This window comes from Rhinolophus ferrumequinum, chromosome 23, assembly GCF_004115265.2.
Source record: "Rhinolophus ferrumequinum isolate MPI-CBG mRhiFer1 chromosome 23, mRhiFer1_v1.p, whole genome shotgun sequence".
In the NCBI taxonomy this organism is placed as follows: domain Eukaryota; kingdom Metazoa; phylum Chordata; class Mammalia; order Chiroptera; family Rhinolophidae; genus Rhinolophus; species Rhinolophus ferrumequinum.
In genome coordinates, this window is record NC_046306.1 from 17,906,820 (window position 1) to 17,919,921 (window position 13,102).

The 13,102-nt window shown below is 53.5% G+C and overlaps 1 protein-coding gene across 6 annotated transcripts in view; it reads left to right on the top strand.

Moving 5' to 3' along the window:
* KIAA1755 (KIAA1755 ortholog) overlaps positions 1-9,823 on the top strand; it is a 35,521-nt gene extending 25,698 nt beyond the window's left edge. For 5 of the 6 annotated variants that reach the window (XM_033095341.1, XM_033095342.1, XM_033095344.1 and 2 more), the window contains 5 exons: positions 176-324; positions 2,477-2,615; positions 3,892-4,014; positions 4,540-4,761; positions 8,608-9,823. In XM_033095341.1, coding sequence (XP_032951232.1) covers positions 176-324; positions 2,477-2,615; positions 3,892-4,014; positions 4,540-4,761; positions 8,608-9,309 — 1,335 coding nt within the window. In that variant the 3' untranslated portion in view covers positions 9,310-9,823. Of the gene's footprint in view, positions 1-175; positions 325-2,476; positions 2,616-3,891; positions 4,015-4,539; positions 4,762-5,865; positions 6,202-8,607 lie in introns of those variants that run through there. The other variant, XM_033095345.1, reaches the window with a different exon arrangement.
* Positions 9,824-13,102: the final 3,279 nt, after the last annotated feature.

The window sequence follows — 13,102 nt, forward strand, 5'->3', positions numbered from 1 at the left end:
TTGAGAGGAGTGTCTTGAGGATATGTTGTAGAGATAGACTTTCTGTAGGACAGACTTTCTGTAGGACCTTGAATGTCCAACTGGGGGAGTTGGTATGATCTGGGCGAGAGGAGCCCTGGAAGGTTGTAGAGGGAGAGTGGGGATTGGGTCTCAGGCCACCTGCTTCCACTGGCAGGAGGCCTCCAGGTGTCTGAGCAAGTCCAAGTTGCTGATGGAGGCTGTACTGAGGGACCCAGGCCTGCTGGGCCTCCAACGGGAAGGCGGAGCCACCCTGGCCAGGCTGCAGCAGGAGGCCAGCAGGCTGGACTTCAACCCGGACGTCAGGTATGGACACCCAGGCTTTTCCTCTCCCACCCCCACCCTGTTTCCTGGCCTGGGAGCTTGGAGCTGGGGACACATAGGGTGGGCCCCACAGATGCCCAGGATGGGGATGTTTGCAGGGCCCATAACCTGGGCTGAGGCCTTGGCAAGTACCCTGTCCCTTCTTTGCTGCCCTCCTACAGCCTTGGCTACCTTCAGGCTGGGATGGGCATCAGAGGACAGCCCTGCCTATATCTGGTCATCCTTACGGACCGAGCACTTGCTCTGACCCAGACGCTGGGCTGAGCCTGGCCAGGAGAACCTCACAGTGTGCCAGGGGTCTCAGAGCCACAGAACAAATAATATTATTCCTGGATAGGAACGATTTTCTTAAATTTAGGGGGGGCGGTTTGCAAATCAGTAATTAAATCAGTCAGTAATTGGAAATATTTTATCTCTGCTAGAACAAACACGGTTCCAAAGTTTGCAAAGGCTTCTGAGGACAATTTTATTTAACCAACACCTAAACAGGCCTTAGTATGAGCACAACATTGTTTTAAGGGTTTTAGAAATAGTAAGTCGTTTGATTCCCACCCACGAGGTGGATCCTGGTAGTATCCTCATTTTACAGTAGAGAAGCCCGAGTCACAGAGAGAGGTTGAGTGACTTGCCCAGGATCACACAGCTGAGATGTGGTGGGGCCAAGACTTGAACCCAGGCAGCCGGGCCCAGAATCCTGCACACACCACCCTGAGCTGTGTCCACAGACAGTCATGCCGATGTGAGCACTGGGCGTCAGAGGCCCTGGTGCTGGGTGTGGAGTCCTCTCCTTGTTCCTCACGCGATGCGGTGGGGCTGGCACTGTTGTTCCCAGCATGTTTCCGCCTCACTGGCGGAACGCCAGCCCCTTCTTGTCCACTGGAGGCACCTCCAGACCGTTGGCCTCTGGCAGCTCCAGCTCCACCAGGGGGCGCTGTAGTCCCGTGTGAGCCGCTATGCGTGTTTGTTCTACTGACGAGACCCTGTAGCTCCCGCCTACCGCCCTTTTCTCCCTCCCTCCCTCCGCCAGGCAGACTGGCATTTTCCATTTCGTTCAAGCACCCTGAGCCCTCATCTGGAATGGCAGTGACCTGTGGGGAACGGCAGTCAGATGGGGAGGCCCAGAGCAAGGCTCCCTCCAGGCAAGCAGGCTTTCCTTCCATGTCCTCTTTTTCTTTTTCCTTTTGAAGTAAGACCCTCCCCAGGGCGGAAGAGGACGAGGTGGGATTTGGAGGATGTTGGGAAAGCCCCGAGATTCCTCCCTTCGCGCAAGCTGTACCATACCTGGATCCCATACACGGTCCTCCGTTTATGCTGGCTTTGACCATTTTTAAAAATTATGTGCAGAAAAAGTCCTGGACTGGGTTCCAATTCAGACTGCCATGCTTAAGAGTCAGATCCTCTCTCTGGAACTCAGTTTTCCCATCTGTAAAATGGAGGCCAGGTGGGGAGTTGTTACAGCTACTCTTTATCACTGCAGTAGAAATAACAAGCACTAACAAACACGGTGTGCTGGGCCCTGTGTTAAGTGTCTTGAACGTGTGAGGACTGGTTCTCAGCCCTGGATGCCCCGGCACCTCATGAAGATGTTTAGAAAGCACTGGTGTCCAGCCTGTGCTCAGAACTGACTCATTTAGCCTAGGATGGGCCTGGGCATCAAGATTTTTAAAGCTCCCAGAGGGTGTTGTAATGTGCAGCCAGGACTGAGAGCTAAGGCGTTAGATCATTTCATCCTTGCAAGCACCCTGTGAAGTGGGTTCTGTTAGCGCCACCTTTGAGAGGTGAAAAACAGAGGCACAGAAAGGTTGAAAAATGTGCAGAAGGTCCCATTATTAGAAGGTAGTGAGCCTGGGATTTGAATCCAGATCTGTCCAGCTTGGTTCACACCTGCCTAGGTAAAGGTAGGGTCATTTGTTTTCCTGCTGTGTTCTCTGGTCCTCCCAATCTCATGGAAGTCCCAGGCTGAGGCCCAGAAAGGTGTAGGGACCTGCTCAAGGTCACACAGCAAGTCAATAGCGGGAATACCCCAGGCAGGGGCCACAAAATCACTGGGCGTTGCGGGGGCAGGCTTATGCTGGGCTGGGGTATGGGAGCTGGGGTGCATCTTGGGCTTTTCTACTCTTTTTTTGCCTCCCAGGAGCCATCTGGCTGAAGCTGCCGCCCTCTATAGCCTCATGGATGAGCAGCTGCATGTCCTGGTCACCACATCCAACCACCTCCTGGGGAGGCTGGAGCTCCGTGTCCGCCTGGGCCGCCTGGAAGCTGCCATTCACCAGGTGAAAGGGGAGCCTGGCCTGGGGGATGTGGGAGCTTCTGCCTGGCAGCCCACCACAGGGAATGCCCTGCTCCAGGCCTGGCCAGGCGTTTGTTCTGGTGTAAGGACATCTTGGCCGTTCTTTGAGGGCAGGGCAGGCATCCTTGGGACATGGCACATGACGTGGCACTCAGTGAGTGCTAAATGGGAGAAGACTTAACCCCAAAAGCTGCACTTACTGAGCACCAACTGTGTGCCAAGCCCTGGGCCAGAGTTTTTGCGCACATCATCCTCTTCCAACCTCAACATTTACCAGTAATGTGGAGACAGTGCTGGGATTTCCCCCTCTCATAGATGAGGAAACTGAGGCTGGGAGATATATGTCACCTGTCCATGGCCGCACACCTGGGGATCTGATCCTGGAGCCCATACCTGGCAGCACTTCATCCAACTACCAGTGCCTAAAACCATATCCCTGCATGCTCTGGGTCGTGGAGCACGCTGTGCTCCACAGCCCGATGGCCTGGGTTCCACTCCTGGCTCTGACACTGCCTGGCTGTGTGACCCTAGACAAGTTACTTAACTATTCAGTGCCTTGGTTTCCTGTTAAATAGGGGTCATCTTAGTGCCTGCCACGCTGAGCTTTGCGAGGTTAAAGTGAGTGAATGCTCACTCTTGAAGATACCCCAGAAGGGGCCTTCTGCTCATGGCGTCAAGAGCCATGTTACCCCCTCTTTCCCTCATTAAATCCCCGTGTCTGCCTCATTTTGCCGCTGAATAATGGAGACCCAGAAAAGGGAAGTGCCTTGCCCAGTTCACACAGTGAGTTCGTAGCAGGCCCAGGACCTTCTTCTACAGCAGGCAGCCTCTTCTCCAGCACTGTTTGTGTGCCCCCAGGGATGGGGAGCTCATCACTCTTGAGGCTGCCCCTTTTATGATTGGGCAGCACCGAGTGGTTAGAGTGAGCTGAAATTTGCAACCCTGTGACTTCATTCAAACCAGTGTGCCCTGAGGGCCTGCCATGTGCAGGGCACTGGCCAGGCCAGATGCTCTGGAGTCCCTCTCAGGGAGCCCTTTCCCCTTCGGATATTTGCAGATATGACAATGCACTCCCCCGCCCCAAGTTGTCTCTTTTTCTTTCTCAGACTGGGAGGGTTTCACTCTAGGCCAATGGGCACAGACCCAGCCACTGAGTGATTGAGGACAAGAAGACCTCAGCCTCCAAGGAAGTCAGGGAGCTGGCCAAGGGACGTCTCCCCAACAGCCCCTCACGTCCAAACCTCCCTCCCCTGCCCCAGGTCAGCAGCTGGATGGAGCAGGAAGGAAGCCGGTGCCTGCAAGCACTGACCCCCAAGGACAGAAGCTTGGAGACAGTGGAGAAAGCCCATGCCGAGTTTGAGGACTTCTTTCTTCAGGCTGCAGTGCGTTCCTAAAATTGAGGAGCAGGACGGGAGCAGATGGAGAGGGTAGTAGAGTGGGTGGCACTGCTAGGGCTAAGATGTGGAGGTGGAAAAGTGCAGAAAACTTCCAGAGACAGTGAGGAGACCAGCTTGGATCACAAAAGGTTCAGCATAGATGCTGTCTCTTCCAGGAAGTCTTCAGGGACCACCAAGTCCAAAAACAACCTACCTCAGAATCCCTCATGGAACTCTCAAGGCCAGTGGGGGATGGAGGTAGAGGACAAATGGGGAAACAGACAAAGTTAGGACTGTGGGGACGCAAAGACTTTGGGGTCAGGGAAGTTTTCCAGAAGGAGGTGATACTAAGCAGAGTCCCAGCTAGGCCAAGTGAGCTGCCTCAGCAAAGGCCTATCCCCATTGTGTAGATGAGGAAATCGAGGCTCAGGAAGTCTCATAATTTAGCAGTGGGGCAGTGGAGGTTCCTGACTCTGAAGCAGGCCTCAGCCAAGGTGGGAGCTGAGGGGACCCCCTTCCTCTCCCGCTCAGGCCCAGTACCGTCGAGGCCTGGAGCTGTCCAAGCAGGCGGCCCAACTGGGAGCTGCAGCCAGAGGGGCCGGCGAGGCAGAAGGAACAGAGTTCCCGGAATTGGCAGCCTTTGCTTCCACACAGCAGGCCTTCCAGGCTAAGCTGACCCACTTCTACATGGCCATCGAGAGGCAACGCACAGACCTGGAGACTCTGCTCCACCTGTACCACTTCTGCAAAAAGGTGAGCCTTGTTGTCTGCCTGTATGGACCACCCTCTCCAGCTGAGCCGTAGGGTGGGGGCAGGGAGCAGCCCAGACATAGCACTAGGCTCCTTGCATGCTTCATTCCATAGTCCTGCTGGGATGGGGAAAGCATTACCTGCATTTTCCAGAAGGGAAACAAAGTTGGAGAGCTTAAGTCACTCTCCTAAACCAGGTCAGGCTGATCCCTGACCCTAGCTTGTCCCACTACACCAGGCAACCCTCAGATGCTTCTTAAATGTTGGAATTAGGGGAAGGAGCTGAGGTATTTCTCAGAATCCACTCAAAACCGTAGGCTTTCTCGCCATGCATAGATCTCTGCAGGCAACTCCAGGGGTCAAGACTAGGCTAAGAACCTTGATCTTGTCTCACCCCAGGTTTGGAAAAACAGGATCAGAGAAGGGCTATCACTTAGCCAAGGTCACACAGCAAGCCCATGGCACCATTACAGTGCTCTTTTCCATGCCTCACCTTGCCTGCACAGATGGCGCCAGCAGGGGAAGAAAGGGACAGTTGGCTGAGGTTGGTCCCAGAGGCTGTTCTGAGCTTGCTCAGAATAGAGGTTTCAGTCCTAGCCAGGACCCCAGAGTTTGTCAAGGATGGTGGAGGGGAGCAGAGGGCTACTGTGGTGGGGTGGGGGTCTGGGGCAAGCACAGAGTATTGGGGTGGGAGGCAAAATAAACTTCATTACTTTGCATTTATCATCCTTGGCAACCCAATGTGTGAAGGTTTATCAGCCCATTTTACAGATGAGGAAACAGAGGCCCAAAGAGGGGAAGGGCTTTGCCTAAAGCCACACAGCTGGAGAAAAGAAGAGCTGGAATTTGAACACAGATGTGTCCATGCCCTATAACATGCCCTATGTTCTTCTCCAAAGGTGGGAAGGGAGGTGGGGAAGTGGCAACCAATTAGTCACGTCCAAGCAAGCATGATGATGATGACAATTAGGTCTCACTGTGAGGTAGCCTACTTGTTGACTTTTTACACAACAGACCCTCCCATAAGTGCTTCACAAACCTTGCCTGATTGAATTCTCACCATATCTTTATGGGGGGGGGAGTGCCAATATTGTTTCCATTTTACAGATGAGGAAACTGAGGCCCAAAGAGGAAAGTGGCTTGCTCAAGGTTCCCCAGAGGGTGGATGATCAAGCAGGATTTGACTGAAGAGCCCTCACCCCTCCTAAATCTTCTACCCCTCCTAAATCCTTCCTAAACCCCTCACTTTTCTGATGGAGAAATGGAGGCCTGTGGGGACAGGTGAGCAGCCTGAAAGAGCTGTGACCCGGCTGAAACAAGAACCCACCTCTCTGGCCTGGTCCCAGTGCCCTCAGCTGCCCCTCATACTTCCACCGAGGCCAGAGCATGGGAAGAGCTTGACCCCAGCCCCCCAGCTGTCAGGCGAGCCCAGCACACAGGGGACAGAGAACACAGGAAGCTTCAGAGGACAGCGGGAGGGACTCCAGTCAATCACTCCTGGGGCACTGAGAGCAGAGGCCACTCTCTGTCTCACTGGGGCAGCAGGCAAGGGAGGCAGATGTGGATGGTGACAGCAAAGGGAACTCCCCGCTCCCAGCTGTACAGAAGTTAGGGAGCGAGGCAGTTTGCACCTTCATGAGCTGTATGACCTCAGAGACAGTCTCGCTGCTCTGGGCTTCAGCTCCTTGTCAATAACAGTGATGATGGTGATGATGATGAAATCAATGGTAACCAGTGCTTCCGTCTTTCTTATTAAGTGCCGTGTTTCAGTCATTTCACACATTGTTTTATTGTCACACTAACCCAACGAGGCAGCTACTATTATTATGCTCATTTTGTGCACAGGAAACACAGAGAGCTCAAATTACTCATCTGGGGTCACACAGCTAAGAAGGGGCAGAGATGAGATTCAAACCCAGCTCACCTGGCTCTCATGCCAGCCTTGCTGGGTAGAATTAAATTGCCGAGAGAATTGAATTAAATGTAAGTAACTACCCCTGCTCAGGCTTTGCTCAAATTTGGAATTTGTATTTTTAACACCAATAGTATTATCATTAATAGCAGTAAATGCCTTATGGGTGAAAGGTATCTGGAAGCTTCTCCCTTGCTCATCAATTTTAGCCAATTTCAGCCTCATCGGTCTTCCCTGGAGAAGCCAAATTTGCTCCAGCTCTGAGGCCTTAGCACTTGCTGTTCCCTCAGCCTGGAATGCTCTTCCCCTCGACCACCTGGCCTCTTGTGTTTCTTCAGCGCTCAGCTTACATGTCTCCGCCTCACAGAGGCCCTTCCTGAGCACCTGCCCTCCATTCCTTCTTATCACCCTAACACTTCATGGGTCCTTTGGCGATCTGGAATTATCCTGTTGCTTCATCACTTGCTTGTCTCTGGCCTGTCACCAGTGAGGTGACCTCCTATGGCAGCAACTGGGTCTGACTGGGTCCTGGTCCTTTGTGCAGCGCCCAGTGCAGGGCCAGCACTCAGAGGGACGCAGTGAACACTGTGGATGGCTGGCCAGGTGGCTGGAAGAAAGGTGAGGAGTCAGGCAGAGGAAGGCAGGCTGGGGGTACATGTGGGAAGGTGGAGTCCCACCTAGACCTAGAAATCATACAGGAGGTGGCAGCCCTGACCTTCAGTTCCACTGTGGCCACCTCTCACTGTTTGACATGGGCAGGCCTTCTCTCCTCTCTGGTCCTGAATTGTAACCCATGCAACAAGGGTTCCAGCTCAGGCTTGAAGATGGAGTCCTAGACGAATGGACAGGCCAGCCCAGTGCCCTGCTCAGCCCTGGATGGAGAGTATGTGTGCAGCAGCTTTGGCACTAAATAATAATAACACGATCGTGCCGCTAACGGAGATTTATGGAGCCCTTTCCCAGCCATGAGCTCCGTGTGCTTCTGTGAATATGAAGCCATTTATCTAAAGACAAGTTCCCTTAATCCATGGAAAGATGGTTTCCTCAGAGAAAATGGTTCTCCAATCCCCCACAGCCTAACAGCTCGCTGTCGGCTTCTAAATTAAGGGAGAGAAAGATTATGTTTTTCACGAGCTGCTGGGAACATGCCGGCTGCTTTGCAGCCTGCAGACATTTTGTGGGTGAAGTGGGGGCAGGCAGAATCCCAAAATGGGGCAGAAGGGCTGGTGTGAGGGGGCCGTCGGGCTTGGGTTGGCTGGTGACAGCAAGGACCTGGCCCTACCTACGTCAGTTTCTCCTGTGCAAGGAGCTGCTTGGAAGATACACTCTGAGTTCAAATCCCTGCTCCTCTCTGACGTGCAGTGTGACCTGGGCAAGGGATTTCACGTCTCAGTTTCTTCCTCTGTCAAGTGGGCTGCTGGTATAGTTCAGCGTGGTCAGACGTGAGATGCACAAAGCCTGGCAGACAGGCAGTGCTCAATAAATATTAACCGGCCTCCTCCCTCAGTACCATTCATACGGGGTTAATGCAATCCGAGAATCCAAATGGGCAGCTCTCAAAAAGCTTGTCATGTTCCTCTTGTACCACTTCCCATTGTTCAAAAGGAGAAACTGAGCCCCAGAGAGTCGTAAGGCCTTGCTGGCCCCTAGGTGTGTTCGACTGTGCCCCAAGTTCCCAAGGGCACTGGGGACCATTTCCCGGTGGCAGGTGTATGTGCCCTGGGGAAGAATGGGAAACCACTGTCATCACTGGCAGCACATAATGTCATGGCCCCCTAAGGGGGGGCCCTAACATTTGGGGGGGCACATTATTAATTCAATCCAGCAATACTTATTCTTCACGTTCTCGCTCTGCTCAGAGAGGTACATCCTGACCTCATGGAGCCCCAATAGTCCCGCTCCTGACTTGAATCCCACCTCCCTCTCTCGTCTCCCAGATGACCTGGTTTCACATGGATTGTCAGGACCTGATGACCCAGCTCCGGCTGGGCAAGGCGCAGAGGGCCAGCCCTGGGGACCAGCGTCGCCTCCACCGCTACCTGCAGCGCCTGGCATCCGAGTTCCCTGCAGAGAAGCTCACCGCCATGGGGCTGCAGGCAGCATCCCTGAGACGGGAGGGCCTGGGCCAGGACCTGTGGGAGGAGGCCCGGGTGAGATACGGGGAGATCCAGGGCCTCCTGAAGAAGGCATTGGCACACTGTCCATGCCCAGCGGGGCCCACTGCCCACTCAGCACACCTGGAACTACGAGCGGTAGCCACCAAGGGCCAGGGTCTGAACAGAGAAGTCACATCCAAGGAAACGCGGGACCGGCCTCTCCAGGACTCACTGGGCTTGAATCATTCTCCAAAATCCCGGTGGCCTCGTCGGGCTCCCAGAAAGGGACAGAACAGAAATTTCCAGGCAGGCCCTCAGCCCCAGGATGCTGGCCAGGCCATAGAGGCTGATGAAGGCAAGGGCCCCTATGAGTCCCTTGATCCTGCCCCTGAGAGTTTTCTCACCACCCTCTTCTCCCGGCACCGGCTCTCCAGGCAGAGTCAGATGCCCCGTCCCATGGGGGGCAGCTCCTCCTCTGAGGGGACAGACTCACAGACTTCTCTGGAGGACTCGCCCCAGACAAGTCCCCCTGCTTCCCTCTAGCTGGGAGCCCCCCCTGAACACTGCACCAGGCTCCAGGGGGTGCTGGGGTAGGCCTCTGCTATGGGGACACCGAGCCCATCAGGACACGGTCTGAGCAGTGTGTGCTTGGCCTGTGCTAAGGGGACAAGAATCGCACCCGGAAACTCTGGGAAGACCCAACCCTCACAGTGAGAATAGAGAGAGGGCAGGTCAAGACAGGGTGCCGTGAAGCGTAGGGTTGGCTCCATCACCCCCAGGTACACACCCCTCCCGAGGTCTCAGCCTCAGGCAGGCCACATGCCCAGCTGGAGTTCAGGGGTACACAGCTTCCCCTTTGGGACACAAGGGGCATAGTTGCCCTCGTACGGAACCACAGGTGGGAGATTCGGGAATGGCTTCTGGTCTCAGGGTCCTATGGAAACAGACCCCGAGACAAAGATGCCAGTGCAGTGTACTTGACAGTGATCCCAGGAACCACTGGGGGAGGAGCAGGGAGGTGAATCTATGAAAGGAATAAACGGGATGTTTTCAAGCAGATCACCCCAAGCTGTTTATCCATCCAATGGCACCACTGGCCGCAGGCAAAGAGATTCACCTGCTGGAGGCCAGTTAGTGCCCAGGGAAGGCCAAGAAAATGTCCTTCTGCATCTCTACTCTCTCACTCAGCAACTCCAGCTAACATGGGCCATCATTCAAAATTCAAGGAACCCCTAGTCTTGTTCTTGCACTCCAGAGAGCACCCTCAATCTGCTGGTGTTCTCTGTCTTCTCCCCTCCCCGCCACATCTCCTCAGACTCTGCCATCCGTTTCTCCCCTCTCTTTAGGCACAGCCTCTGGTGCCCAGAGACGGGTTCTGCTGGTGGAACGGGCCAGACGAGGATAGGGAGCCCTGTCCTTTCCGACAGGTGTGCGGGAAGCTGGGGACAGTGGGCAGAGGCCCTTACATTTCTGATCTCAGAGTATCCAGAAGACACAGAGCCTTTCACCCTGCCCAGAGTCCCCCCTGCTAGCACCTCCCCTGAATGTCATTATCCCGAGAGAGTGTGTGCCCTGTCTCTGCCTTAGGATGCATTGCCAACATGGCCTTCTGGCAGCCTAGCCCTGGAATTTTCCTGTCTCCAGGGAAAGGGTGGGGCACATGTCCTCCCACAGATGAGGCTGTGGAGGGAGAGGGAGGCCGGACTGGAGCAGGCCGAGGAGGACACATGGGGCTTCTCAGGAGTCGTGTCAGCAGAGAGAGCCACACAAACCTTAATGCCCAAAATGGCTTCAGGAATCTTCCAAGACTCCAGATTTCATCAAGTTTGGTCTGGGCCTGTCTGCCTCAGAACCAGTAGCAGAGCTGATCTAAGGCAGCTTCCGGGGAGTGGGCGGCGGGGGCGGGGGGGTCCACCCCAGATAATTAAAATCAGACCCTTGGGGCCAGCAGTGGCTGGAATGTGCATTTGTAACCAACTGTTCAGGTGTTTGCCATGTGACACAGAGAGGTGGGGGCTGCTGACTGGAAACACTTGGGGCTGGAGTCTGAGCTGGCCCCCACCTGCCAAGTCAGCTCTGATTCTTGCATCCACTCTCCTGCCTTCCATCCAGACAGGCCTGAGAAAGCAGGAGACGTTTGATTAGCCCATCTCCATCCACGCCTGTAGCCTCAGAGGGGGGCCTAAAGCTCTAAAAATGCTGTTGCTATAGCAACAGCATCCAGCCAGTGGGGACCACAGGCAGGGAGCCAGGGTACCTGGGGTGCAAGGATGGAAACTGACTTCAGAGAGACTACAGCTACTGTGAGGGATGAGGAGGGGGATGGATGGTCTAAGAATCCTTGGGAGGGAGGGGTCTCCAAAGCCATCTTGGGTGTCCCTCTGTCTACTCACAGCAGCCTCTGGGGGGAAAGGGGGTGCAGAAATGAAATATAATAATGAATAATAATATGAAAATAATGAATAACAATAACACTAATAGCTAACATTTATTCTGTGTTTTCTTTGTGCCTTGCTTGATGCCAAGCCCTTTAAATGCTCATTGAATTTTTCACAACAGTCTTATGAAGCCAATACCAATTTCACCCCATTTTAATGAAGAGGAAGCTGAGACTAAGCACTAAGTTTGGTGGTGCCTTGCCCAGTGCCAAGCAGCGAGTGGCAGAGCTGGGACTGGATACGACAGAAGCTTCTGGCTCACCCTTGGACAAGCCTGGGCTGATTGCTGGGTCTTCAGTGGCCACGGGCTTTATCCCACAGCAGTCCTGCTGAGCCTGGCCGCTGCCCTGTACCCAGGGCTTAGGCTTGGTCTTTTGGGCAGCACTCATATCTGATCTCCTGTAGCACACGTGGCAGTGTTGTCCAGTGGTCAGTCACACAGCAAGAATTGGATGGATTGAGTTCCTGCCTAGGTCCCACCACTCACAAGCTGTGAGTCCTTGGCCAAGTTATGCTACCTCTCTGAGCCTTATTTCCCTCCCCCATAAAGTGAGAATAATTAGACCTCAGAGGTATGTTGTAAGTATTAAATGAGTTGATATGTGGAAAGCCCTTAAAAAGGTACCTAGAACATAGTAAGTGCTCATTAAATGGTATCTAGTATTGTACTAGGGCACCAGCCTGGTTGGCCCCTGCTTTCATTACCTGACAAATCAATGAAGATATTTCTCCAGAAGCCACCAATAAATGCCCAAAGAGTTTTTCACTCCTTGAATCATGTCGATTTCCTCTTTAGTTTTCTGGATCCCCAGTTGTCTCCTGAAGGCCCAAGAGACCTGATTTATTGACTTTTGCCCTAAGCTGACCATGGTGGGTGCATGGGGTGGCCTGCCCTGGAGATTCCCCACTAGTGACCACATAGTTTTGCATCAGCAAAGCCTCCGCCCCCAAGAGGCTGCTCTGAGGACAGGGAGGTACAATGTCCCTCTGTGAGATTTTTTAAGAAAATTTGAAGCCTGTTCTGGTGGGTAAAAGATGGGCTGACAAGGAACCCCAAGTCTGCCAGTAACATGGCATGAATATCCCACTGTGATGAGAGCCCCGTTTTCAAACTCTAGAGGTTGGGGGGCAAAGGGTGGTAGAAGGAGCATGGCCTGGGAGCCAGGGACGTCATATGCTACTTCCACTTCTTGCTTACTGCCTGTGTGACCCCAGGCATGTTACTTCCCCTCTCAATTTACCCTATCTGTCTAATGGGGACATTGGATAGATAAGGGTATTTCTCATCTTTGGACTCAGAGAGCCCTGCCTTTGAATTCAGGCTTAACAGCCTGGTGACTCTGAGCCGATGGCTGTCTCTCAGTTTTCCCCATCTGTCCAATGGGTTTGTCAAGCCTGCTGGCCCAGGATAATAAGATCTCTGAATCCCTGAGCTCCATACCAGGCCTTTTTCCTCTCCAGAGGGGTGGCCGTCTTGTGAAGAAGCAAAGCTTTAGAAGTCCACTGGGCAGTGGCAGGGGGCACACGTAGGCCTGGGCCCAATAGAAATTTAGGCACTTTACAAAGTAATTTTTTGTCCATTTCCTTGTTTGATATTCGCTACAACTTTGAGGGGCATAAAAGTCATACTCTAGGATGTCCCCATTTTACAGATGAAAAGACCAAAGCCTGGAGAAAGGAGGCTACTTGCCCAAGGTCACACAGCAAGGAAAGAGATAGAGAAGGGGAAATTTCAGAATCTGGACCTAGTTCTGATCAATGCCAAATCCAAGAGAGCAGATGAGCCTCCGTCTTGTTGTCAGCCACTCTGAGGTGGTGCTACATGCATTTATGACCTCAAATTACACCAGATCCAAATAGGACAGCTGGTTGGGGTCAGGGCACAGGCTGCCCTCATG